The sequence below is a fragment of the Coenobita brevimanus genome, chromosome 15, assembly GCF_032717465.1.
Source record: "Coenobita brevimanus isolate Jiangsu-jjx chromosome 15, ASM3271746v2, whole genome shotgun sequence".
Lineage (NCBI taxonomy): Eukaryota > Metazoa > Arthropoda > Malacostraca > Decapoda > Coenobitidae > Coenobita > Coenobita brevimanus.
This window is the reverse complement of record NC_136968.1, coordinates 17524366-17550902: the sequence shown is the minus strand read 5'-3', so window position 1 is coordinate 17550902 and position 26537 is coordinate 17524366. Positions and strand designations below refer to the sequence as shown.

The following is a 26537-nucleotide window of genomic DNA, read 5'->3' as shown; positions in this document are numbered from 1 at the left end:
AAAAATATAATCAAATTTTCTTTCACTGTTTGAAAATGTAAATACAGAAAAGATAAGGTTATTTTTGCTTGCACTGTACATACCAGATAGCAAAGTATTATGCTCTCTATACAAACTGAGAATTAAATCCAGTAAAAATAAGTAATCAAAAATACTCCATGTGAAGACATGACAGTTCTATTGTACATGCCAAGTTTGGTAAGTATACTCACTAATTAATCACTGAAAAAGCAATGTCTTCATATAAAAGTAATCAAATGCTAAAGTTACCAGTAATGAATGATTTTCTACCCTCCTCCAGACTGGGTGGCTGCAATCAGTTGTTCCTTTACTCCACAAACCTTTTTTAAAAACCGTACAAACACTGGATCATGTAAACCCACTGAAAAATTAATTGCTATTCCTTGTGGTGCGATAAAGTATGACACACAGACCAAGGATTCTGAACAACAAACTAACATACAAACAGTGTTTCACTTTTTCACATACGGTAATTTCATAGCTCATCGCATCCAGAGGTAACGAATAATATTTAAGTGAGTATGCATAACAAACATCACAAGGGTAACCATATAAATGTGAGAAGCACATTTTTCTGTGCTTTCTTCCCAAAGCTTCTATCCACCTCTTGACTGGATGATTGGAGTCAGTTCTTCCTTTAGTTTGCTGACCTTTTCCATAATAAACATCACATCTTGTGCATCATAGGCATCACAGGGGCAGCCATTTAAATTTGGGTAGCGCATTCTCCCAAAAGCACCTACTCTTGCCTCCACCTCCCTCACCAGTGGCATGGCAGTATTGTGAGCCAGACGGGAGCACAGTTCAGAAAGAGAGAGACCTTTCCAATCCTTGGAAGCATCTCGATCCACAGTATACAAGCATGCCCTCAAGAACTTCTCAGCAGCCTGTAAGTCAGGTAAAATAAAGGCAGATTTTAATTTCAGTTGTGTAGCCTTATTTATAATACAAACCAAATGCAACCAGACCTAACCCTGAAAGCTGCATAATGTACTTTGGTCCTAACTGGGAGAAAAGGAAAAACAGAGCACTGTATTTGCCCTCCATCATTACATAAGGCTTTGCTAGGTTTAATGGGGGATGACAATTGGGTGCAAAGAGTGAGAAGTGTGACCATTGGTGGTAGGGTTGTGGGGGGGGGGAGGGGGACTGGGATGAGGTCATAGTGTGTGAGCCAGGGATTTGACACTGAATAGGAGGCAATGAAATGAATTTTACATGTTACCAATTTCTCTATCAATACCCAAGCACCTTAATTCCACAGGAGGTGGCCCACTACAAAATGCTCATCACGCTGTTCTCCAATTCTGTACCTTGCTTCCTCTACCTCATGTCAGAACAAACTGCCTGCCATGCTGTTCTCTGACACCTTACTTCCTCTACCTCCCACCAGAACAAACTGCCTGCCACGCTGTTCTCCAACACCTGACGTCCTCAACCTCACATCAGAACAAACTGCCTGTCTTCCAGTTCTCCAACATCTTATTTCCTCTACCGCACATCTCCCTGTTTAGGTACCACTCCACCCCCTCCTCCAGTTCCCTTTCCATTTCATTCACATACACAATCTTAGTCAGTCACTCATTCTCCATTCCCTCAACATCATTAAACCATATCAGGATACTTCTAAATCTTTCCAGCACATCACCATCAACACCAAAACACAAACTTCCTCATTTGTCTGCCTGTTTCTAAACATAACTCCACAAGCTCCTCTCAGACAACTCAATTTCACTCCTCTCACTCTTACATTCTTCCAACCCGTTCCAGTCTTCACTTCCATACATTAGAGCAGGGATCACAATAAAGTACATACACTGAGGTGGTTTGGCCACATGGAGGAGATGGAGACCGAGTAAGTAGGAGTGTATATGAGTGAGTTGGAGGGGAAAGAGGGAGGGGAAGACCAAGGTTTGAGATGGAGGGATGGAGTAGAAAGATTTACAAGAGAGAAGGGTGTAAGTTGTGGGGAGGGGCAGCAAAATGGTAAGGGACAGGGTGACGTGGAGGCGAATCGTTTGTGGCCTCCTCTTACAGGATTGAGGCATCTGGCTTTAGACAACAGATAGTTTTAGTGAAATCTCTCCACATTCACTTCACAAGGGTGAACAATAATTGAGATGAGAGTGCACACCTCGTGTAAATTATAGCTAACTGCCTGTCAGTGGAGAAGTTACAGATTCTGTATAATAATCCAAACTTCTTAAGAGACGATTTTAGTAAGTGGACTAACACGAGAGATCCAACTGAGGGTACTGTTAAGCAAAACACCGAGAATTTCAGTGCTTTTAGAGATAGGAATATTGATTGCATTTGTATTGCACTGTTTATAATGGCTCCAACATGCTTGTATGAGTTGGCCTTGGTCACCTAATGATGGCTCTTCATGCAGTTCAATCTCTGGCAGCCTCCCTATTCAGTCCCTTATCCCTAAGGTCACATGCTATGACTTTGTCTCTGGTCTTTTTCGATCCGTCTCTAGCATGTCTACTCCTGATTTGCAACTCCTAACTTTTTGTGCCTGACCATCATCATTCTCTCCACATGCCCAAACCATCTAAATCTACCCCTCCTCATCACAACACCAAGACACTCTAGCCCCAATTCCAGCACATAGCATGTTTCTCAAGTAATAAAGCTCTTCCACACGCTCAAGAGACTCACCAGCAAGATCAATCCTTTCACACCTGACAATCTTGACATGCTCTCCCCCGACACACCACACACACAAAATCAAAATTATCTCACAGTCTACCTCTAATACCACAGCATCTCTTATGCATCCACGTATCAAAAATACTGCACAAGATGAAATCATTTCCCACACCCTTGCAGCAAACCACACATGGCCATTCTCCCTCTGCTTTGACAGTACCGCCACCAGCCCTAGACACTATCTCTTTTGTTTTATCTGCATTTACTCTCAAGTCTTTATGCCCCATACCATCTCTCCACATCCTAAATCTTTCCTCTGCCTCCATTTCACTCTCTGCAATCAACCCTAAGTCATCAGCATACATCTCCCATGGGAGTCCATTTCTGAAGTCCTGTGAGAGATTTAAACACCATGATAAACAATACAGGGCTCAGAAGTAACCGCTGATGCATGCCAATATTCACTAAGAACTTGTCACTCAACTCCCCTTTCACTCTCACCTGGGAGTGAGCAACCACATACATAGCTATAACCACTCTAACCAGCCACTCCTTGATCTCAAACTTTCTCGATGTCCACTTCACCACCTCCCTAGGGACTCTGTCAAAAGCCTTCTCCAAATCAACAAAAACATAGTACAGCTCCTTTTTCTTTCCTATATATTTTTCCTGAAGCTCTTGGACAATGAATATGTCATCAGTGGTCCCTTTGCATGGCATGAACCCAAACTGCATCTCATCAATATTATTATTATTATTTTTTTTCATCATCCAATCCTACATTGCCCCATGAGAAGCATAGGAGCCTGGGGCTAGGCAAGTTGGTCCTAACATTTAAGATGAGAATTACCAGCCTCACTCATCCCTGAGTGGCATTAAGTGAGCAATAAACCCCAATCAACCCTTGGATATAAACCTTCACCGGGTCAATGTGATTGGAGCTCCGTAATTACCCACTAAACCACCAGGCGCCAAAACTTGGTTATATGGTTACCACCCTGCATAGTAAATGGTTTCCTGCCATTTGGCTTGTCACTCAGTGTTGAGTCACCCACAGGCAGAAGGAAGAGGAAAGAATGAATGACAGAAGAGGGAGTGCAAAGTCACCCGTAGGCAGAAGGACAAGGAAAGAATGAAGGAAAGAAAGACAGAAGAGGATGGAAGGAAAGAAGGATCACTCCCTAATAACTTCCAGAACTCTCTCCATTACCTTCATTATAAGGTCCAAAAGTTTTATACAGTAAAAGTCCAATTCTTCGGCATCCAATTCCCCGGCAAATCTGACATTTCGGCAGTTTTGAGAAATAGTCCCATTTACAAAAGTCTCTGATCGTTCGACAGATTTTCCGATTTTTTTCGTCAGTCTTGAAATTCTCCATGCGGTTCGCCAGCTAGCTACCCGCCTTAGTAAGTGAGATGGTGGAAGTGATGGAACGAGTCTACCACTGCCATGAAGCTCAGAGGCTAGCTCTTTCTCCCATAGCATAAAGAGAGGACAATCATGTAGTGAGTCTAGCAAAAAAAAGCTGCCAAGAAAGCTACATCCTCTGCTGCTCCCTCCTTTCCATCACCAACAGCAGTCTCTGAACCTCAAGCTCTACTGCTGCAGCAACAAGGAGAAGAGTCCTTAGAACCTGTTGCAGGACCCTCTACTGCTGGGGACTTCTTCCAGCAGTAGCCGACTCCAATCAACCCCTTCTATTGTACATATGTAAATAAGGAACCTACTATAAGTTTAGGTAAGTGCATGTGAACTTGTAGGCCTACTGTACCATTACATTTATATACAGTATGTTCACTAATTTCTTTATTTTTCATATTCATATATAGTACTGTATTCATTACAGTATTGTACAGTATCAAACAGTATACAGTACTCTCTCCAAACACATTTGTAATGATATGAGTAGTGATGATAGTGTTCACCGAAACATATAAGGTACTGAGTGGGTAGGGTTTTTGATAATTGGGCAATTTTGATTTATCGGCACTTGCCTGGTCCCATAGATGCCGAAAAATCGGACTTTTACTGTAACTCTATAATTTCCTCTTTCCAAGGCATCACCCCTCCCCTTGTACACATTTACAATCACACTCTTAATTATCAGGGACAACACATTCATACATAATCATATTTATCACTAACTGAACCCACTCCTGTATCTCCTGTAGCCTTCTGCATTTAATCAGGCATACCTCTCCACACGATTACAGAAAGTACAAAAATTAAAATTGTAAGAAAATACTGAGTTCGTTTTGATCCATTCTTCGTGATTTGAACAAGCATATAGAAGGAAATTATTTCAGGTCTCTGACATTTTGCACATTTACTTTTGATGTGGAAGAGCAATTTTTGCATGCTATTATGAAAGAAAAAAATGCAAAAACCCTGTCCTACTATACAAATAATTATTTCACCTGCAGAGACTTTCACAAGTGGAATGATTTGATATGGCTTTCACTGACCCTCCTTCTTTAAGAGAATAAAATCAGCTGAAGGTTATAAGAATAAACCAGTAAAACACCACTAAACTGAGAGGTTCTGCTCAAACAGAATAGAATTATGCATAGGTAAAAAGAATAAACCAGTAAAACACCACTGGATTGAGAGACTCTTCTCAAACTGAACAGAATCATGTGTCAGTAAAAAGAATAAATTAATAAAATAAATTACTGTAGTCACATGAAAGTGCTGAGGCCTACCTGATGTGCAATATAGATGGTCCAGCAGGCAGGTCCACCAACACGTCTGGCAGCCTCATCTAAGTCATGTTCAGCATGCCTCCACCATTTCCTAGCCTCACATTTGTCTGACCTTCTCCTCCTACTGTCCCATGATGTGCCTTGGGAGGATCTGTCACTTCTACCACCATATCTATAATGAGCACCACCAAATGTTCCACAAGGCCCAGTATACTGTGGTGATGGAGGTCTGAATGTGTGTGTGTAAAACTGGCTGGGCCCAGGTGGCATCTCATCATTCATTTCGTCATCAGCAGATATTGTCTCCCCACGTTCTAGTTGACCTACAAGGGACTGAAGATACTGGACCAGTCGTGTACACAGCTCAATCCGATGAGGGTTCTTATCAGGATGCCACTGGAACATCAAACGACGTAGAAGATGACGCCTTTCTCTGTCATCATTCACTTGCCAAATCTGTATCACTTCCTGGCGTATCCTCCGACGCAGTTCCTCTTCAGAGAATTCCTCTTCTGGATGGCTAGAAATTTCCTCTTCTGGATGGCTAGAAATTTCCTCTTCTGGATGGCTAGAAATTTCCTCATCTGACTGCATGACAGCAACAACAGGACCTGTTGACTTTCTGACAAATCTGTACAACTGATGTGCCTTGACTAAAGCATGACAGCCCTCTTCCCCACCCACACTAATCTCATAAATATCCATCATCTTACATAATGCACTCTTGCTCTCCAGGTGAAGCACTTCAACTATGATATAAATGTCATCCTCATCAGTTTCTCTACCATCCTCACAAAGATACTTTTTCATGCAAACAATTTCCCCCTCATGGAACTGCCCAAATTTGTTGTCCAAAAGGTAAAGGAACCTCTCCTCAAGATATGAACCCAAGTCTGTTTTGTACAACTCAAACCTAGAGTTTAGATCTCCATAGTCCTTGATCCCAATACTGTCAAGGCACCTGTGAATATCATGTGGCTTCATGAAACAGTTGCAAATACAAGAAAGATGGCATAATAACTCTGTATCTTTTATATCTAGAAGCATCTTAAACATCTGAGTCAGTACAGAAGGTATTATGTTACCTGGAATATACTGAGACAAATAGAGGGTAAATGTATGATCACTTCCAGTATTACTTTCCTGTATATAGTATTGCTTACACTTCACCCCTATTTCATCTCCATGAAGCCTTTGAGTAACCCTGACTTCCTTTAGCTGCTTCACAGAAATCTGATTAATTTTTGTCACAATTTCATGTTTTTCTGTTTGACAGAGTCCTACTGCATCCCTCACCTTCATGTGGTTAATTACCCTCAAAACTGCAGTCATGAAGGAATGGCAATCCAAAAATTCTTTAAGCTGAACAAATACTGGTGTGGACACTTGCTCCCCATCACTCATTAGTTCCTCCTGCACAACTTCTGACAAGAATTTTGGACGTAAATCATTTGGCAGACGTTTCACAAAATCACTGTTGTCCTTATTAATACCAAGTGCAACAAATCCAGCAAACAATGGTTCTTTGAGTTTGCCTTCTGTAGCAGCCATCAGCTCTTGATTGTCTGCTACAAACATCATGGAGGACTCAAACAATCTGCCATTTCTTGTGGGAAGATACAATACCTCTACACTAAGATTCTTGATATGCAGTTCATGTCTAAGGAGTCCTTTTAGAGCCATAATCATGCACTTAGTTTCTTCTGGGTGTAGTTCTTGCTGCTGACTGGCTCGATGCACTCTCTTCAGGACCTGTGCATAGGTGTCAACACTTGCACGCTGCTCCATCCCCAGTGCTCTGAAGGTAGTAAAATACTTACCATATCTGGAAGGTCCCTGGTAAAGATAGGGGACAATTTCTTCTTCGAGGTTCTCCACTACAAAACTAGCAGGAACAAAGGTTTTGTGAGATGGAATGTGAATCAATGGAACTTCACTTTGCTTAAAGTTGTCATAAATGGCACTACAGTTCAAGAGATAGTCATATACTGCTTCCATCACAATCTCTGTTTCATCTCCTTCCACATCCTCAGCATCTTTCATAACTTGACAGAGACTTGATATATGTTGTACAACTTTATCCTCTGGGGCTGTGTCTGGCACACTGAATTCTTTGATCAGGCGACCTGAGGTTGCATAAACTGGCAGTAAACTTGCAGTTGACCACAAAACATATTTAAACTTAGAGAGATAACCTCTGGAATAACTTACTAAACCTGACTGGGTTTTATAATGGGGTAACAGTCTGGTTACTGCACTAATTTTTACTGTGTGAGGTACCAAGAATTCCACCTCCTTCAGCTGAGTCATAGCAGTTCTCAGAGCATGACAGTTTTCTTCCAGGTGAGTGACAAGCACTTTAGATTTTTCTTTAACTTCACTGTCACTGGCCTTTAACATATGAGCAAACTCCACAAACTTTTCAGGTGTTACTGTGTGCACCATCCCAGCTAAGTTAAGAAAGTCTCTCCATTCACACATAGCCCATTTCTCTGGCACATTAGCAACCTTCATTACTGAGAATACCCTGTTTGTCGGATCATACAACTTGTCTGCAGTCACTAACATTCCATTCACTTCCAAAAACTTTGTTCTTTTAAGTACCGACACAACTTGTGCCTGGCTTTCAGTCCATTCTGTTTCATTTTTATACTGAAGATCATTTAGCAGATATTTCAAATGCTTCAGATGAATAGTTCTCTCACTTACTACCAGATCTGCAATGTGGGGCAAGATGAATCTGGCATATATATCCAAGTCTTCTGTGAGAAATCCTTCATCAATGTAACTATAAAGAGCACAAATATTGTCCGACATGGTGAACTTCAATATCACATACTGGTTATTCAGTGCAATTTGCTTCATAGAACACAGATTCATGGATTTTGATACAATCAACTTTTTACCAGTCAGAGAACAAAACTGACCAGCCACATCCTGAAAGATTCCAAGTGATGATATCTGCTGTGTACAAAGTGAATGCTTCCTACAGTGCTGCCCGAGATATTCCAGTATCTCTCTGGCATGTTCTTGGTTACCTTTTCTACCAATATGCAATGCAATGGCATCTTTAAATTCATACAAGATCTTTAACACTGCTTGAGGATCCTCCACTGTAGCAGCCAGTTTCAAATTATTTGGGATTACTAGCCCAGAATGGATCTCATCACACAACAGATACTGGTAACAAACTGGGAGACTCCGAAAAACTGAATCTTTTGGGAAGCTCGTGTAGTCCAGTGCCTTCCATGTTTTACTTACTGGTATCAGATGCAATAATCTCTTCACACTGACAGGATACAAAGCCCAGTTTCCTAAGTACCGCAGTATGTACTGCCTACCTTTTTCCCAGTTTACAGAGGTACCACCACTGTAATTCTTTGTGCCAAATTTCTCTTCTGTGTCATGCACAATAAATTTCCAAACATTCTTTACCCAGTTCAAGTTAAGAATGTTAGAAACAACCTTCGGTGGTACAGGTACCATGGCATCCTCACGGGTATACGAGGAATCAAGAATTGACGAGAGGTGAGCACTCAGATCTTCAATGGTGAACTGCTTCACAACATCTGCATCTTTAAAATTCTTATAATTTTCATAAATCTTTGAAATCAGAGCTTGATGCAGAAACTGTTCCCTCAGGTCTGGCAATAAAGTGCAGTAATATGATACAAACACAGGCTTTTCCACACTGAAATGCCTCAAGACATAATCATTTGTCAACAACAAAGGAAGGTTTATTATACTGGTCTCAAAATTCTGGTCCTGAGAGACATATGCAAGAACTTCATGAACATTTCCACACTCAAGAAAGGCTGTTTGTTTAACATTATGTCCCAAGACATACTTACATTTGTCAATGACATCTTTGTCCCAGGAGAGGAGAAAACCCAAAGAAGTGGCTGGGGTAAGCACAGGATAAGTAAACTCTGGATCTGCAGAAGCCATCTTCCAACTCACATCTCCAGTGCAAACTTTCATGCCAAGCCTTAATAATGTGTTCACAATCTTGTGTGATATCTTGTCATGCACAAAGTACACTGGGAATTCACAGCCATCCTCTCTGAATGCATGCCACTCCAACACTCCATTTCTGGGCTTCTCACATGGTTTGCTTGATGGCTGGTAAGCAAAGGAAGTTGTTACGTTTTCATTTTTGTCACTTTCAGGAATGAACACATCAAAGAAAAACATCTGTTGCTCTCTCACATATTCATAAAACCACTTAGTTAAATTCTTCCAGTGCTGTGAATGAATATTGCTACTGTCAGGCAAACGTTTGTAATATGAAAGTACCCTTCTACGATACTCTGCTTCTGTCATTAGCCCTGCACTGTCAGTACCTGCAGGGAATGTGTTGCTCCTGCAGTAGTCCAGGGCATGTACAGCAACAGGAACCAAAACCTCTTTGATAAGCCAGTTGTTCCATGCTGCCTTGGCATCACCCACACCATTCCAAAGGTCCCTTCGAGAGGATGTGAGAGCAAAGTGACCATTGATACTGAAAGGAAGACCTGAGGACACTGGCAATGGTAGGTAGCATGATGTTGTATGGACACTCTCATTCAGAGTCATTTTTGAATTCATCAGGAGGGCCACACTAGCATGAGGTAATAAACTCAGATTGCCATGACTGAAAGCATCCTTCACAATCTCAGGTGCAGTGTCCTTAGTCTCAGCTCCCAATTGCTGAGCCACATACCAGTTACTCTCCTTTTTGTTACTATCAGAAATCTTCATTTTGTATGCCTCCCTCTCCATTTCAGTATCATACAAGTGTTTACGACTTTCTTTATTTCCTTTCTTTCCAAGCAAAGCTCTATTCAGCATTTCACAATTTTTGGATATAGCAGACTTAACCCAATACTTAGTGTTTATTTCTCCAGCTTTGTTCACTTCCAAAATATGAATTTCACGTATATTCCTCAAAAACAACATACATTTCCTCATCTCTTTTTGAAACTCAAGCAGAATCTCTGACAGCTTGTAATTTGTCATTATGTTTTTGGAAATTTCAGAATTACTGGTGGTTCGTAATGGTAACCTGATAACAGTGCCTTCATCTCCTAACAACTGACTTTCTAAATATCCAAGGAAAGAGTGTGGATGATCTTTCCTCAAATCTGGCAGGTTTACCAACTGGATCCCTGGTTTGTCTCGAGTGGCTCCTGGGTCATAACGACAATGTGGATCAAACATGCAAATAGTTTCTCCATGAGGAACTTCTGGACCCTTCGTAAGAAAAGAAGGTGCATCCGTCAAGTGATAAACAGCATTGAATCCAATTCCATACTGCCCTGTACTGGCTGGGTCCTGCTTCTTGCTACTGTTGCCCAAATCCTGAATACTTTCCAGGTCTCTGGCTGTGAATCCCTTATTGTTAAATACTGTCAATGCTGGGCCTTGTAATGGAGCCCATTCCTTATCAAAAAGTTTATCCTTCGGAAGATCTCTTAAATCTTGGATAAAGGCAACTTTGGTGGCTCCAGCATCATCAGCATTTTGCAACATCTCCTTCATAATGCTACTGTCACACGGGTAGTCCTCAAGAATGTTTCTTAATCGGATGGTCAGTGGTTCACTTTGACCAAAGTGCAGACGGTTGCAAGAGTCCTCCAGCTGCTTCCTCGTCTTAGATTTAATTCTTAACCATTCCAACATTGTTTGTGACACTTTTATGCCTTTGTGTAAGCACAAAAACTGGCCTGAGCTCAAGTGTGCCCCATCGTCCGCACACAACTTGATGATAGGGTGTAAGCAGCCTTTAGTATCAGGTAGGTGAAGGGATGACACAGGCAGTTCACTACACTCAGACTCCATTTCCCTTGATTTGAACAACTCACTAAGGAGCTTTGACACCTGCTTTACTTCTTCATCATCGAGTTCTTGTAGGCCATAAATTTCTTTTTTTCTCAACAGAACTTCCAGCACTGCTCCATACGTGAAGCTAGTTTTAATACCTAGGGTTTCCAGCATGAGTTTATATTTTTGAAGACCTTCTAATGATGCTGAAAACAGATCAGGAGCACAGTCAACATCACTGCTAAGAGCAAACAGCTCTGGCTCAACAAACCCATGTTTAGTCGTCAAAAGAATTTTCTTATTCCTCAAATTTGAAAATTCAGCTTGCATCTGAGGATTTCCTTGTGTCAAAACCTTATCCAAGTGGTTATAAATGGAATGGCACCAACCAGTCAGTTTATCATCTCTGTCAGTAGATGCAGCAAAGATCAACAGCTGCTGAATCACTGACTGGATGGGCAAATGAAGAGGATCAATGACAAGGCCAAGCTTCTCCAGAACAAATACTTGTGAACTATTACAAACTTTCCGATTGAAGTGTAAAACTACATGGTTACTCCCAACTAGTGCTTTGAACTCTGGCAAATACAAATCTGAGGGAGCTGCAAATGAAACTGATTTCTGATGGGAAGCATGTCTGCTACTAGAATGGTCAGCACAACATTCTGATTTTCTCAACTGAGGTGAGTCCCCTTTCCATACATATTTCCAATCACCTGGTTTTTCCATAATAGGCAAAAATGGAACAGAGTTCACCTCAGAGGCTATAGTCCTTTGTTTCTCTTCCTCTGTAGTCCCAATAAACAGAAAAACTTCTCTGGACCTGTCTACAGCACACTGGTAACACTCTAACTGGGTCACACTACCAGCACGCTCACACACCCAGTCAGCTGGGATAGAATCTGTCTTCATACCAAGGTCACGGAGAGCACTACACCTTTCTCTGGTACTTATAAATATATCCTCTGGGAACCTCTCGTCTGATATACTGTACATTGCTGCCACTCGACTCTTTGGTTCAATCAGATCCTCTGGCGCCCTCAGCTTTCCATTTGGACGTGTTGGTATGCAAGCTATGCCTTTCAGGTCTTTCAAACACGCACTTCCCATGTCTAGAAGGTTCAGTGTCAATGTATCTCTCTTTTCTGGTGTTACTAATTCACAGTTTATGCTTGGAATGAAATACTTCAGGTAAAATGCATCCTGACTGATACAGAACTGAGATATCGATCCACTCTGAAATCCAGCCTGAACTTTGCCTGGCAGATCAATCATGTGTTGTTTGCCAGATTCATTAAGGATGTTTTCCATGTACTCAAAGGCTACACTGCTAATATTTTTACACCTCTGAAAGGAGTTTTCAAAGAAAAGACACTGGGATAAAGGATGCCAACCACAGTTACTACGAAACACCTCCAATTCATCATCAATAATTGAGTTGTAGAATGACTGAATTAGTAAGGTCATTTGGCCATCATTCTTTGACTTGAGAGGCCAGAGTGCATAGTACAAGGTGTCAGAACTCAACCCTAAGGAGATAAGAGTGGATATGAGTGTATGGTAAGCTGCACTGACTGCATCTTTAACAACTGTAGTATTCCAGTTCATATCCTGTCGGTCATCAACTGTTTTAGATAGCAAGGCTGTGCGGTCAGAAGCCACCTCAAAAAAACCATTTATCTGTACTGGTAATGGTGTATTAATAGGTAATGGTAAAAAACAATGCAGATGACTTTCACTGTAAAATCCATGGGGCAGGTCAGCAAGAAGCCTTGGCTTCCAACCACCAGCACAGCGCACAATTGGGGCTGACACTGCTGCCAATGGCAAGGCCTTCCCAGACAGTCCCTCTGCCAGATGACACAGATGACCCTTACCAGAGTGCCATGATGTTAACCAAGTGACACTGCAGGTGCCTACATTTCCTCCACACATATCCTTGCATGCTGGGTAAGTCTGCACCTTAATGTTGGAAATAACTGTATCCTCATACACTTTTCCAGTCCACTGGAAACTGGATGGTCCCCTGATGTATAATGCATTTGCCTCATTCATTGGGGTTTCTTGACTGTTTGGTAAACATTCATCCTGAAGTATATGACTGCTCTCAAACAGCACTTGCATATCAGTGGGAGAGGATGTGCTGTTAGCAAGGTGATACACTTTAATCTGTTTAACATTCTGGGTAAACAACAAAAGCTCACCAATAACTTTTTGAAACATCTTCAGCAGCTCAACCATATCCTCATGCTCATATGATAAATTACTGATCTTACTGGTGGCTGCCTGTGCTGGGGTTCTCAGTGGGAACCGAAATAGAGTGCCATCAAATTTGTTGGTTTTCTGGAGTGTACAGCCAAATACATGCTCAAATGGCTTAAACTGTCCCTCAAGTTTTCTTAACAAGTAACAATTCTTTTCATTATCAAATTTGTATCGTATGCCAGGGCTCTTGTTCACTGAGCCAAGGTGGGAAAGATGAGGGTCAAATATCACAAAACTGCACCCACTCACAAAACTTGGAATATCAGTCAAATTGTATACTGAACAAAATCCCAGACCAAATTTTCCAATTTTGGTTGACTGAAATTCTTTAGTTCCACCTCCAAGTTCACGTAAATTGTAGAAATCACTCTCTGTGAATGAGGCATTGTTGTATGCCCAAAGTGCTGGACCTTGCCACTGTTCTAACTGCTGACTTAACAACTTCTTCCTGGCACTTTCATTTTCTCTTTCATCATATAGAAACTGAACTGTAGTGGCACCTGCATCATCTGCATTCTGTACCAGTTCCTTCAATACAGCCACCCCATCACGGTACTGATGCAGCAAGTTGCGCAGCCGTGTGGTAAGTGGCTCTCGCTGACCCCACTCCATTACTGCCACTCCCCCTGCTGTCAAATGCTGATTTAGCTGCTTTACACCAAGACTATGAGCAAGCTTTGGTCCTACTTGCCTGTGAACTACCCTAACACCCAATTCATCACCACTCAGCCAATCACAGCTTTGATCAGAGTAAGAACACTGCTCCATCTCCACCAGTTCCAGCTTATTTTCATTTTCTACTGGCAGTAGCAACTGTGATGGATCAATATCACTTTTCGAGTTTACTAATTTTTCCAACACAGACACAATCAAACGAAGGTCATGGTCTACATCAACTTCTACTTGTGTGTTATGGTGTTCTTGAATTTGTTTAAGGAGCTTCAGGTACAACTCCACACTCTGATTACTGAAACAACCCAAAAACTGGAAGAGGTGTGTATACTCTTGCAGCTCATAAGGTATACAATTCATATATGGCAACAGCTGTAAATCATCTTGGGCTGTTCTTAAGTACACCTGACATGGAAGCTTGAAGCCATTTTCAGTGAATATACAAGGCAGTGATGACATAGACCTCAGTTGGCATGCCTCTACAGTATTTAGAAACCTAGACAGGTGTTGGTAAATATTCTTAGCCATTCTCAGTCCTACTGCAGACAGTGGGCTGGCTATCAAAAAATTCTGAACGTGTTTAAGAAAACTGTTCACATCTGGATCATTTTTCCAACCAAAACCTGCTGCCACATTAGGGAAATGTGAACAATCTACAAGCTGTACGACTGAGCCCAGTGTATCTTGGTATTTGTTGAAGTCCTTGACAGACTTTGGAGAAAGAAGGCCAGGTTGTGTGGCCCATGTCAGTGTAATGGGGTAATGATTAGGCTTGGTTGCTATACCATATACAAATGGCACATCCTTTACTGCATGACACACCTCTTTGCAGTCTGCTCGTTGCTCCAGTGCTCTAAGCAGTGCAGTGGATTTCCTTGTCTTCTCCTGCTGGGATAAGGTGGAGGTTTTTATACGAGAAATTGCCTGCACCAAAACACGCCGAGGCATATCCACCACTCGCTGCAGCCCCAACTGCTGGAGCACAGGAAGGTGCTTGCTATGCCTGTGTGAGGGTGTCAAGTCCTCCCCAATGAGGGCATCAATATTAGGATCCAGGGGGTTGTACAGCTCCATTGGCATGTGAAGGACTCCATTAACATCAGGTACAAACTTCAATAGCTGTAACTTGCTGAAAATGTTGTGGTTGGCAATCAAACTCATATCACTCAAAATATACATGGCTAACTTTACAATGTCCACGTCAGAGTAGTTGTGGTCCAGTGCTAGAAGACACAGTTCTTCCTTTGAGATCTGTGTGGCACCAAGCTGTTCAGCCAGACGCTTATGTTCAACACTTTGGGGTTCAAGGAGGAACTGAGGATAGTTGACAGGAAATCCACTAATATCAGGAGCTATTATTTTTACAGTCTCAATACATACACTTGTAGTAACTCCCTCCCTTCCAACAGCCTTGAAAATGTTCAGTTTCTGAAGAAGGCTTTTCAACATAGGCTGGAGACAGAGTGGGTCTATAGTGGTCACTAGACCATTACCCAGTGCATCTGACCTCTCGGCATTAAACATATGAGCAAGGTTCTGCACGTTGTGATGAATTAATACCTTTTGCAGAACCTGATTAACACCTCTGTTATCACTGTTGTGAAGGTAGGAATGAAGCTGGTAATGACGAATGTAAGGTGGAAGTTGTGGCACAACCTTTACACCCAGAAGAGTTAAAGCTTCTACTGCTGCACGTTGCAGTGGAGCTTGAGGACTGATCACCAAAACAGGGGAAGAGAGAGACAAGAGTGAACTTGAAGAAGAAGGGTCATGACATGAAGGTAACAAAGCCAAGTGAGTTACACTACTGAGCTCCACCTGCTGCAGTAACCCCCAAACCTGCTTTAACCACATTTCAAGTTGTTGCTGTGATGGGTTGCACTGTTGTACTTGCAATACACTCTTGCTTAGAAGATCAACAGCATGCAAATGGACATTAAACTGCACCAATTGGGTTGTACCTGTGAAGAGAGCATATGATTAGAGGGGGGGGGGGAAAGGTCAATTAAATATGGTATAAATTATGCAGTACAAACAAGCCCACAGATGCACGGAGCTTACGGTATGTACAGAGTGATCCATATGCTATGCATGCCTTTTTCTTACTGGTGACTTTTGTGTTTTGTATTGATGATTCAGTCAACATTACCCATGTCTACCCTGCTAGTTTCTTCTTCATATAATTTTTAAAATTCTTCACAGTGTCTGCCCATTTTATGTTCATGATTGCACTCTTAGGTTTCTACACTGATGTGGAGACATTCTATATTATATTGTTTCTTTCTCTTCTTACTCTTTCTTTGGTCCAAACAAGGTTTAATTTGGTGTCAGTGCTTTATTTCTTCATCATTTTGCTTCAAACTTCATAAAATCATTCCTCTGGACAAATAACCCCAAACACCAAATTAAAAAATTTGAGCCTTTTGACTTTTTCACTTCCTTTTAAGAAAGGAGAGCAATTTCCAAGGGGTCGATGAGGACTCTAAAATACAGAGTGCCTTCAACAAATGTATTTACCTAGTTGTGATATACAGGAAATGGGCTATGCTCGTGGGGTCCTGTCTCCGTGTCTCAACCAGTCAAACTCTGCTTTAAACTCATTTAAGTTTTTGGATTGGACAATCTATCCAGGCTATTCCACAGGTCAATACGGTGAACCCTTACGTTTCGTGTGATTTGGGTTTGCGAATTTACCTTTCGCAGAAAAGCTCAAAATTTCCTGGAACTTATGTCTTACGATCAAGAATTCACATTTCAAGTCAATATATGGGGGGCTGGTGGGCAAGCTGATTGTTAGCTGTTGTCCGCCATGTTGTTTGCACAGTTTTTGCCAGCTTTGAGACTGTGTGTGTGGTGCTCTGGTCGTGATCACAGCCACGGTCATTTTTTTTTTTTTTTTTTTTGCCTTTCCCTTCATTCAGTTACTATTCTCGAGTGGTCTACCTGTACTGTATTATTGCTGCCACTTCATTCACTGGAGGACCTGGCAATAGTGGTGATGGTGGAATACCAGGAAGTTCAAAGGATGGAGACACTAAGAGAAAAGAAAGCTGTGAGTATGAAGTCAGTGTGAAGATGAAAATGTATTCGGTAGTGGATAAGATGAAGATTTATCAGGCTGGTGATCCATTTAATTTTCCTTGACATGTTAGTCATATTCATATAAATGTCAGTTATTCTGGTATCCTGTTTTATAAGAATAATATCTCAAAACTGAGAAAATGAATGACTTCGGGAAGGACTCTAAGAGCTAACTGGATTTTTTATCTGAATTAATACTTTTTGGTTCACGAGATTCAGGATGTGTGCCAACCCCATGGTACCACTTGCATGTATAACTTAGAGGCTCACTGTACATCTATATGGAAAACTGTGTTTCTTCATATCCTTCAGGACTAGTTCCTGACCATCCACCTTTGCTGAACTTTTTCAGTGTCTCAGTTACACAGAAAGTAGGCCAGCATGCTCTCCAGTACAAATGTCTCTATCTTCACCAAACTACATGCACAGTACACACTACACTTCCTATTCAAAATTTACCCAAAATGGCGTCGTTTTACCAAGCCTCGGAGTCCCCAGGGGGGGGGACCATAAATGCCCCCACCATCTGCCCCTCTCCCAGTGACGACTCAAGATGCCTGGAACCACTGTCTGACTCTCTTCTTCTTCATTTCTGCAACATTCGCGGCCTTTCATCTAACTTTCGCTCTGTTGAGCACCACCTCTCCTCCTCTAAACCTCACCTTCTTTTTCTAATGGAGACTCAGCTGTCTGAGGCAACTGACAGCAAACCCTTTTCTGTATCCTCCTACTTTCTCTATACTCATTTCAAAGCCAAAGGTGGCTGTTGTGTATATATACGCAACGACTTATCTTGCTCTCGTGTTCCTGAACTTGATTCTTCTGAATTCTCCACACTCTGGCTTCGGCTTTCCTGTCATTCTCTGACTAAATATATCTGTGCTGTTTACTTATCCCCTAATTCTACTGACTATCAAAAATTCTTCGACTATCTTACTTCTACGATGGAACACATTCTATCCATTTCTTCTTTCTCTGAAATCTCCATTCTTGGAGATTTCAATGTTCACCACCACCTTTGGCTCTCCTCTCCTTTCACGGATCCACCTGGTAAACAAGCCTACACCTTTTCTATCCTTAATGACCTAGAGCAGCTTGTACAGCACCCTACCCGTATCCCTGACCGCCTTGGAGAGAGCTCCAACATACTTGACCTCTTCCTCACAACTAATCCTTCTGCTTACTCTGTTAATCTTTTCTCTCCGTTGGGCTCCTCCGATCACAACCTGATTACCCTAACCTGTCCTATCACTCCGGTACGGCCTGTGGACCCTCCAGAGAAACGTCGTCTGTGGCATTTTGGAGCCGCAGACTGGGAGGCCCTCAGGCAGTACTTCTTTGATTTTCCCTGGAATGATTATTGCTTCCATGGCCGTGAGCCATCTGAGTGTGCCTTGCGCATTACGGAGGTTATTCTCTCGGGCATGGAAGCATACATTCCTTTCTCATATCCTTTGACTAATGCAAGAAAGCCTTGGTTTAATCATGCTTGTTCTAATGCTGTCCGCAACAAGGAGAGGGCCTACAAAAGGTACCGGAGCCAACCCACCCCTGAATCACATCATCTTTACGTTTCTGCCCGGAATCGTGCTAAGTCTGTTCTTCGCTCTACTAAAAATAATTTCATCCATACTAAATGCTCTCAACTCTCCAACTCGAATTCTTCCCGCTCCTTCTGGCATCTTGCCAAAAATCTTTCTAACAACTTTACCTCATCATCCTTCCCTCCTCTTTTCTACTCTGATGGTTCTGTAGCTATTTCTTCTACTGATAAAGCAGATCTCTTCGCACAGACTTTCTCCTCCAATTCTACCTTAGACGATTCCGGTGCTGTTCCTCCATCACTTCCCCCTCTGACTTCCTCATGGCTGACATTAAAATTTCTTCAGTTGATGTATTTTCTGCCATCACTGGCCTCAGTACTAACAAGGCATATGGGCCTGATGGGGTCCCTCCTGTTGTTCTCAAGAACTGTGCTTCTGTGCTTACACCCTGCCTAGGCAAACTCTTCCGTCTTTGTCTGTCAACTTGTACCTTTCCTTCTTGCTGGAAGTTTGCTCTCATTCAGCCAGTCCCAAAGAAGGGTGACCACTCCCAACCCTCCAACTATCGTCCAATTGCTTTAACGTCCTGTATTTCAAAAGTTTTCGAGTCAATTCTTAATAGAAAAATTTTAAGGCATCTTTCCTATCACAACCATCTTTCCGATCGTCAGTATGGGTTCCGTCAGGGACGCTCCACTGGCGATCTTCTCACCTACCTTTCAGACTCCTGGTCATCCTCCTTTCGGGACTTTGGCGAAAGCTTTGCCATTGCACTTGACATCTCAAAGGCTTTCGATCGAGTCTGGCATAAATCTTTAATTTCCAAACTGCCCTCCTACGGTTTCTATCCTTCTATCTGTGCCTTCATCGCTAGCTTCCTTTCTGGTCGTTCTATAGCCGCTGTTATAGACGGCCATCGTTCTTCTCCTAGATCTATCAACAGTGGTGTTCCTCAGGGCTCTGTCCTATCACCAACTCTCTTCCTTTTATTCATCAATGATCTTCTAAGCTGTACATCTAACCCTATCCACTCATATGCTGATGACTCCACCCTTCACCTTTCCATTTGGTTCCCGCAACGCCCATCTCAACAGTTACTTCAACAAACAAGGGATGAGGCTATGGCACACCTAATGTCTGACTTGGCTCGTATCTCTGACTGGGGTAAAAATAATATGGTTGTCTTTAATGCATCTAAGACTCAGTTCTTACACCTTTCAACCCGACAAAATCTTCCACAGGTATACCCACTAATGTTTAATAATATTCAGCTTAATCCTACATCATCCTTGAACATGCTTGGGGTTTCATTTACTCGGGACTTATCTTGGAAAGATCATATTACATCTCTTGTAAAATCTGCTTCCAAGAGATTGGGTGTGCTAAGCCGACTCCGCTCTTTCTTTACCCCTGCGCAATTGTTGACTCTATACAGGGGTTCTCTCCGCCCCTGTGTGGAGTACAACTCTCATGTGTGGGGAGGCTCCCCTCATACAGCTCTTCTCAATAGGGTGGAGTCAAAGGCTTTTCGTCTCATTAACTCTCCTCCTCTTACTGACTCCCTTCAACCTCTGTCTCTTCGCCGCACTGTTGCATCTTTATCTCTTTTCTATCGCTACTTTAATGGTCACTGCTCCTCTGAACTGTCTGCTTGCATTCCTCCACCTCTACGACGGGCGCGTAGCACCCGTCTGGCAGCAGACTCTCATCCTTTTTCTGTCCAACTCTCTAATGCAAGAATTAACCGTTACTCCCAGTCTTTCATTTATGCAACAGGTCAACTCTGGAACTGTCTCCCTCTGTCTGTATTTCCTGCTGCCTATGATCTCCAGTCTTTCAAACGCAGTGTGTCCAGGCATCTCAAAATGATCGGATCTTGAATTTGGCTCTATATTGTATTTTGTTTTTCTCTTGGAGGGAACTGTTACTGCAGGCTCATGGCCTTTGGTTCCTTCTTCCTCGCATAAAAAAAAAAAAAAAAAAAAAAAAAAAAAAAAAAAAAAAAAAGGCAGTGTGTGTATTTACTTATTTGTATTTACCTATTTGCAGTATACAGGAATTGAGCAATGCTCGTGTTGTCCTGTCTCCATATCCACATTTATCAAGTCTACCTTTACACACATAATGTTTTTCTCATGCACCACCTTTTTGTCTAAATCGTTCCAAATACTTATGTATTTTACCTAATATACCTAATTGTGATAGACACGGAATGTGCTATGCTCGTGGGTTTCCATCGCTGTTTCTCAGTAAGTCAAATTTAGCCTTAAACTCATTTAAGTTTTTAGACTGGACGATCTCTTTGTCCAGGCTATTCCATAAGTCTATACTTCCGTAAGGAAAACTATATTTCTTGATATCCTTCAAGCGGCTTGACTTTTTCAATTTCATTCCGTGTCCTCTTGTTACTTTCTTATCCCATAAAAACAGATCTTCTTTGTCAATTTTATCTATTCCCACCATGGTCCTGAACACTGCAATCATGTCTCCCCTCTTTCTCCTTTCCTCTAAGGAAGGCAAATCCAGCTTTTCCAGCCTCTCTCTGTATGACAGGTCTGCCAGACTGGGGGCCATCTTGGTTGCTGTTCTTTGTATTCTCTCAATCTTGTTTATATCTTTCTTTCTGTGTGGGGACCTCACTACTGCTGCATATTCTAACCTGGGGTGAATCATGGCCACTATCAATTTTTTCATCATCTCCTCATCCATATAATGAAATGCTACTCTTATGTTAGTCAAGAGTTTATAAGTCTCTCCAACTATCTTGTCAATGTGCTTTTCTGGTGACAAACTATCTTGGACCAGCACTCCCAAATCTTCCTCTTCTCTCATTTTTGTGATTAATTCATTACCCAAGAAATAATTCAGTGATAGCCTCCTGGTACTTTTACCCATTTCCAATATTTTACATTTCTTTACATTGAATTTCATTTCCCACGTTCAGCTCCAATCATGTATCCTATCCAGATCCTCCTGCAGGATTTACAATCCTCCTCAACCTCTACCTTCCTCAAGATCTTTACATCATCAGCAAACAGACTTGCATAACTGTTCACTACATCTACCATATCATTTATGTAGATCAGGAACTTTACTGGCGCCAACACCGAGCCTTGAGGGACTCCACTTGTTACTTCCCTCCATCCAGACATCCTATCCTTTATTACTGTCCTCATCTGTCTGTCTCTCAAAAAGTCTCTCATCCATTCCAGAAATTTCCCCTTCAGTCCTCCTATATATTCTAGTTTCCACATTAGTCTCTTATGAGGTACCTTGTCAAAGGCCTTCTCTAAGTACACACAATCCACCCAACCATCTCTCTCCTGTACCACGTCAATTGCTCTTGAGTAAAAGCTCAACAAGTTAGAAACACATGACCTTCCACTTCTGAATCCAAACTGACATTCAGCCAAAATATTCATCTCTTCTAGATATTTTATCCATCTGTCTTTCAGGATTCTCTCACACAATTTTGCGACCATGCTGGTTAGAGACACTGGTTTATAATTCAGGGGTTCTTCTTTGTTTCCTCCCTTATAAATTGGTACCACATTTGCCCTCTTCCATTCTTGTGGCACTTTCCCCTCTTCCAGAGAACACACGATTAAACTGTAAATTTTATCCGCCAGTTGTTCTCTGCATTCCGTCTGTACCCAATTAGAAATTCCATCTGGTCCTGGGGCTTTCCTTACATCTTGAGTTTCCAGTAATTTATACACTTCCTGTACCTCCACTTTTACATCTTTTATCACCTGTACATTTCTAATCACTCCCTCCCCTTCCACAAACTCTTTTTCATTAGTGACAACCGATTGGAAACATTTGTTCATTATTTCAGCTTGCGTTGCTGCACCTTTATAGACCTCTCCTTTTACTTTCAGTTTGGTGATTCCTTCCTTTTGCTTCAGTTTGCCATTAACAAATCTATAAAACAGTTTGGGTTCATCCTTGCATTTGTCTATTATACCTTTTTCAAAATTCCTTTCTTCTTCTCTACATATTCTTGTGTATTCATTTCTAATTCTCTTATATTCTTCCTTTGTTCTGTTGTTACCTCTCTTTCTCCAATTGTTCCATGCCTTATCTCTCTCTTTTTTTGCTATCGTACACCTTCTATTAACCCCTTAAACGTGGATTGTCTCATTTGCGACGCTCGGCAAAAAGGACATAACGGCGGATCGCCGCATTTGCGATTCTAGTAAATTTTGAATAACCGCGGGCAAGCAGGCTCCAGCTGGTATTGTCTATCAGTACCACCACCCTTTAGCTACAATTAGCATACTTTACCTTTGTACTACTGACCTCAGTTGTTGCCAAGTATCGCGTTTCCCCCCCCCCCCCCCACGGCCCGGCCAGCCTGGCTGTGATACATGGCAGCGCTCTGAATGCTCAGAACTGTAAATCGGCGCTCTCCTCTCACAAGCAGTTTATGCTAATAGGAAACGCTTGTTTCCCCAGTTGTAACACTAGCTTTTTTTCTCACGGTTTGCCCCTGTTTAGCGTCAGTTTATCGCAGGCTTTCAAAGTGTCATTATGGCGAGTTCTAGCTCTTCCGAGTCAGTGCAAGCGGCTGACAGGAACGAGAATAAAGTGGCGGGCATAAGGCAGAATAAAAAGCGCGCCGTGGTGATCTTTTGGGAAGTAATATGATTGAAAATAATGTAGTATACATGTTTTAAGCTGTGAAAATGGAAATGTTTGTTGAGTGACGGGAAGACCGCCGCCGCGGTGCATGTCGGCCGTACGCTTCGTTGATTTTAGCCTTATTTTCAGTGCTTATTGTACAAATACGGATTCCAAACTACCTTTACGTTGTAGTATAAAGTTTACTGTGACAGAATGAGGCTGTGGTAGAGGGGAGACCAGGTTGCTGGAGGTGTGAAAGTGAAGATTTGGTTACACAACTTTGCAAGTCTCCACAAGTCCTTGGGTAGTCCACAAAGGCTCAACACCTGTCTCTGGAGAAAGCTGAATGTAAGTACTATCTGCCATACCAAGTATAATGTTCTAGGGTTAAACTCTGATTTTTGGCTAATATTTTCCTACAGGTACTCAGACCGTGATACAACCCCGCCACTCGGGGGGGGGTCGACTGTTCACGGCCGCGTTTAAGGGGTTAAACCACTCCTTTTTCCTGTTTTCTTTCCCTCTTACTCTTGGTACAAATTTTTCCACTACCAAATTATAGAGGCCTAGAAAGATACCCCACTTCCTCGGTATCTCTCGTTTCTCTGAATTTTCTCCAATCCGCATTTTCAAAAGTTTCTCAATCCTGTAAAATTTGCTTTCCCAAAGTTGTATCTTCCCTGTCTATGAAGCTCGTCTCTTGGCTCGACATTCCCTATTATCATCTAGAACTCAATGACCACATGATCACTTTTTCCTACAGGACAGAGATATTTCAATGATTCTATTACATCGGGTTCTTTGGTAAACAATAAATCTAACCTTGCTGGTGTGTCCTCACCTCGAAACCGTGTCTCTTCTTTGACCCACTGCGTCATCACATTATTCTGTGTGTGTGTGTGTGTGTGTATGTGTGTGTTCTTACCCAATTGTTCTTACCTAATTGTATCTTTACAGGAATGAGTCAAGCTCGTACTGTCCCGTGTCTTAAACCATATTTATCGTATATATCCTTAACCCCTAAAACGCGGCTGTGTACGGGCGATCCCCCTGCTGTGGCAGGGTTGTAGCGGGGCCTGAGTACCTGTGGAAAAGTATTTGCCAAAAATCATAGATTAACCCTAGAGCATTAAAATTTTTATGGCATATAGTACTTACATTCAGCTTTCTCCTGAGCCACATGTTGAGCCTTCGTTGACTACCAAAGGACTTGTGAAGACTTGCAAAGTTGGGTAACAAAGTCTTCACTCTCACACCTCCAGAAACCCGGTTTTCTTTCTACCACAGCCTCAATCTGTCACAGTACACTTTATACAACAACGTACAGGTTGTTTGGAATCCGTATTTGTAAATAAGCACTGAAAATAAGGCTAAAATGAACGGAGCGCACGGCCGACATGCAGCGCGGTGGCGATCTTCCCGTCAATATTGTCACATTTGCCTTTTCTCGGCAAAAAACACGTATACTACATTTTTTTTCATCATAGGACTTCGCAAACGTTTGCCTGTCACTATTACGGCCATAAAAATCACTGTCACTGCCAGTATTGTGGATTGGGACTGAGGAAGACCACCGCGGCGCGAGTTTATTCAGCCTTATGGCAGGCACTTTATTCTCGCTCCTGTCGGCCACTCGCACTTCATTTCTATCGCTCACTTTCACTGTATCTGTTCTTTTTTTTGCCTTATTCATCAGTGTCACTGTCCAGTGTTATAAAAATAATATTTTCTACACAACAAACTGTCACTGTCAGAATATAGAATAGGAAAATATGCTTTCATCTTCTTACACTGGAGTGACTGTCACTCGCAATACTTATATTATTACTATGTACAATTATTTACACCAAAAAACACTGTCACTGTCAGTGCTTTTACAAGTACATACACTAATTTACACTCATCAGGCTGTAACTGTCAGCACGTAAAAGAAAACTAAACAATATTATCACTGTCACTCTCAGTATTATTTCAAAGATTCTTACCCTTATTTTCAAAATCTACTTAGGCTGTGGTAGTCAAAGAAACATGGGTAAGCACAGAGGGGAACTTTGCACTCTTTGCACTGCAAGGAGGTGCGCCTAAAGGTTCTTTCCTGCCTGGTAGTGTGGCTGCACACATGACACCTCCTCAGTGCTTTCCCCCTCTTTGCAGTGGCTGGCAGTGGCTCCAGGCGGTGTCGCTGAAGGTAGGCCATACACTGTAGGCGGTCTGGAGGTGTGTGAGAGTGGCGTTTGGGACCTGTAGAAAGAACCTGGCCATAACGCTGAAGCAGCAGGTAGACACAAGTCTTGGAAAATCGTCTGAGAGAGTAGTTGGCTGGCTTCCTGTTCTTGATTTTATACAGGATGAAGGCGTTCAACATGCACATATCAATCAAGTGCAAGAACACCTTCCTGTACCAACGATGATTTTTCCTCAGGCAGTCAATCTCTCCAATCATCATATCAGACTTGTCCACCAGCCGCATATTGACGTTATAGTCAATGACAGCATCAGGCTTCATCACAGGCTCGCCAGTCCTTCTGTCGACCTTCCCTGTTGCCAGCATTTCACCCTTGTGTACTGTGGTGAGCATGTTCACGACTCTCTTATCATGCCACCTGATCGCAAGCATCTTGTCAGATTTCTTCAGGTGCACGTCTCCCCGCTTTGACTTTTCAGCCTCGGGGAAGGCAGGGTAATGTGCCCTTTTACTTCTGACAGTGCCACAGGAGCCGACGCCGTGTTCAGAAAGGTACTTGGCGAGTTTAGGAGCGGTATAGTAATTGTCCGTATACAGGACATGATTCTCGCCAAAGTACTTTTCCAAAAGCACTTTCACCACAGAACCAGAGAATCCAAGGGGGTCAGTCTTATTCAAATCGACATTGCTGGCGGTGTAAATGACGAAGTCAAGGATGAACCCCGTCTTGCAGTCGCACAGCACGAAAAACTTGATTCCAAAGCGGTGGCGTTTGCTTGGAATGTACTGGACGAACCGAAGACGGCCCCTGAACAATACCAAAGACTCGTCAATCACGACTTTCTTGAACGGGCGCAAGAACCTCGTAAACTTATCCTTGATCATGTTCAGGATTCCCCTCACTTTCCATAATGGGTCAGTTTGGGAAGGCTCATCATTGTTCGCGAAGTGAAGATAAGTCATCAGCTGCCTAAAATGATCGC

At 42.2% G+C, this 26537-nt stretch overlaps 2 protein-coding genes across 2 annotated transcripts in view; both read right to left on the bottom strand.

The window, feature by feature from the left end:
- Positions 1–573: 573 nt before the first annotated feature.
- On the bottom strand, positions 574–14646 carry LOC145390687 (sacsin-like). The gene is made up of 2 exons (XM_080265478.1): positions 5380–14646; positions 574–908 (listed from the first exon to the last, which is right to left on the bottom strand). Exons 1-2 carry the CDS (start codon positions 14644–14646, stop codon positions 618–620), a joined length of 9558 nt encoding a protein of 3185 aa, XP_080121604.1. The 3' UTR covers positions 574–617.
- A 325-nt stretch (positions 14647–14971) lies between these two features.
- The window catches only part of LOC145390686 (sacsin-like), a 333656-nt gene continuing 322090 nt past the window's right edge, over positions 14972–26537 (bottom strand). The window contains exons 9-10 of the mRNA XM_080265477.1: positions 15057–16079; positions 14972–15003 (exon numbers count right to left, since the gene is read on the bottom strand). Of these exons, the coding sequence (XP_080121603.1) occupies positions 14972–15003; positions 15057–16079 (1055 nt within the window). The remainder of the gene's footprint in view (positions 15004–15056; positions 16080–26537) is intronic.

Coding starts and splice junctions, on each gene's coding strand:
- LOC145390687 (XM_080265478.1), bottom strand. CDS start 14,646: ATGGCTAAGAATATTTACCAACACCTGTCTAGGTTTCTAAATACTGTA. Junction 909..5,379: donor CCATCTATATTGCACATCAG/GTAGGCCTCAGC, acceptor CCTGACTTACAG/GCTGCTGAGAAGTTCTTGAG.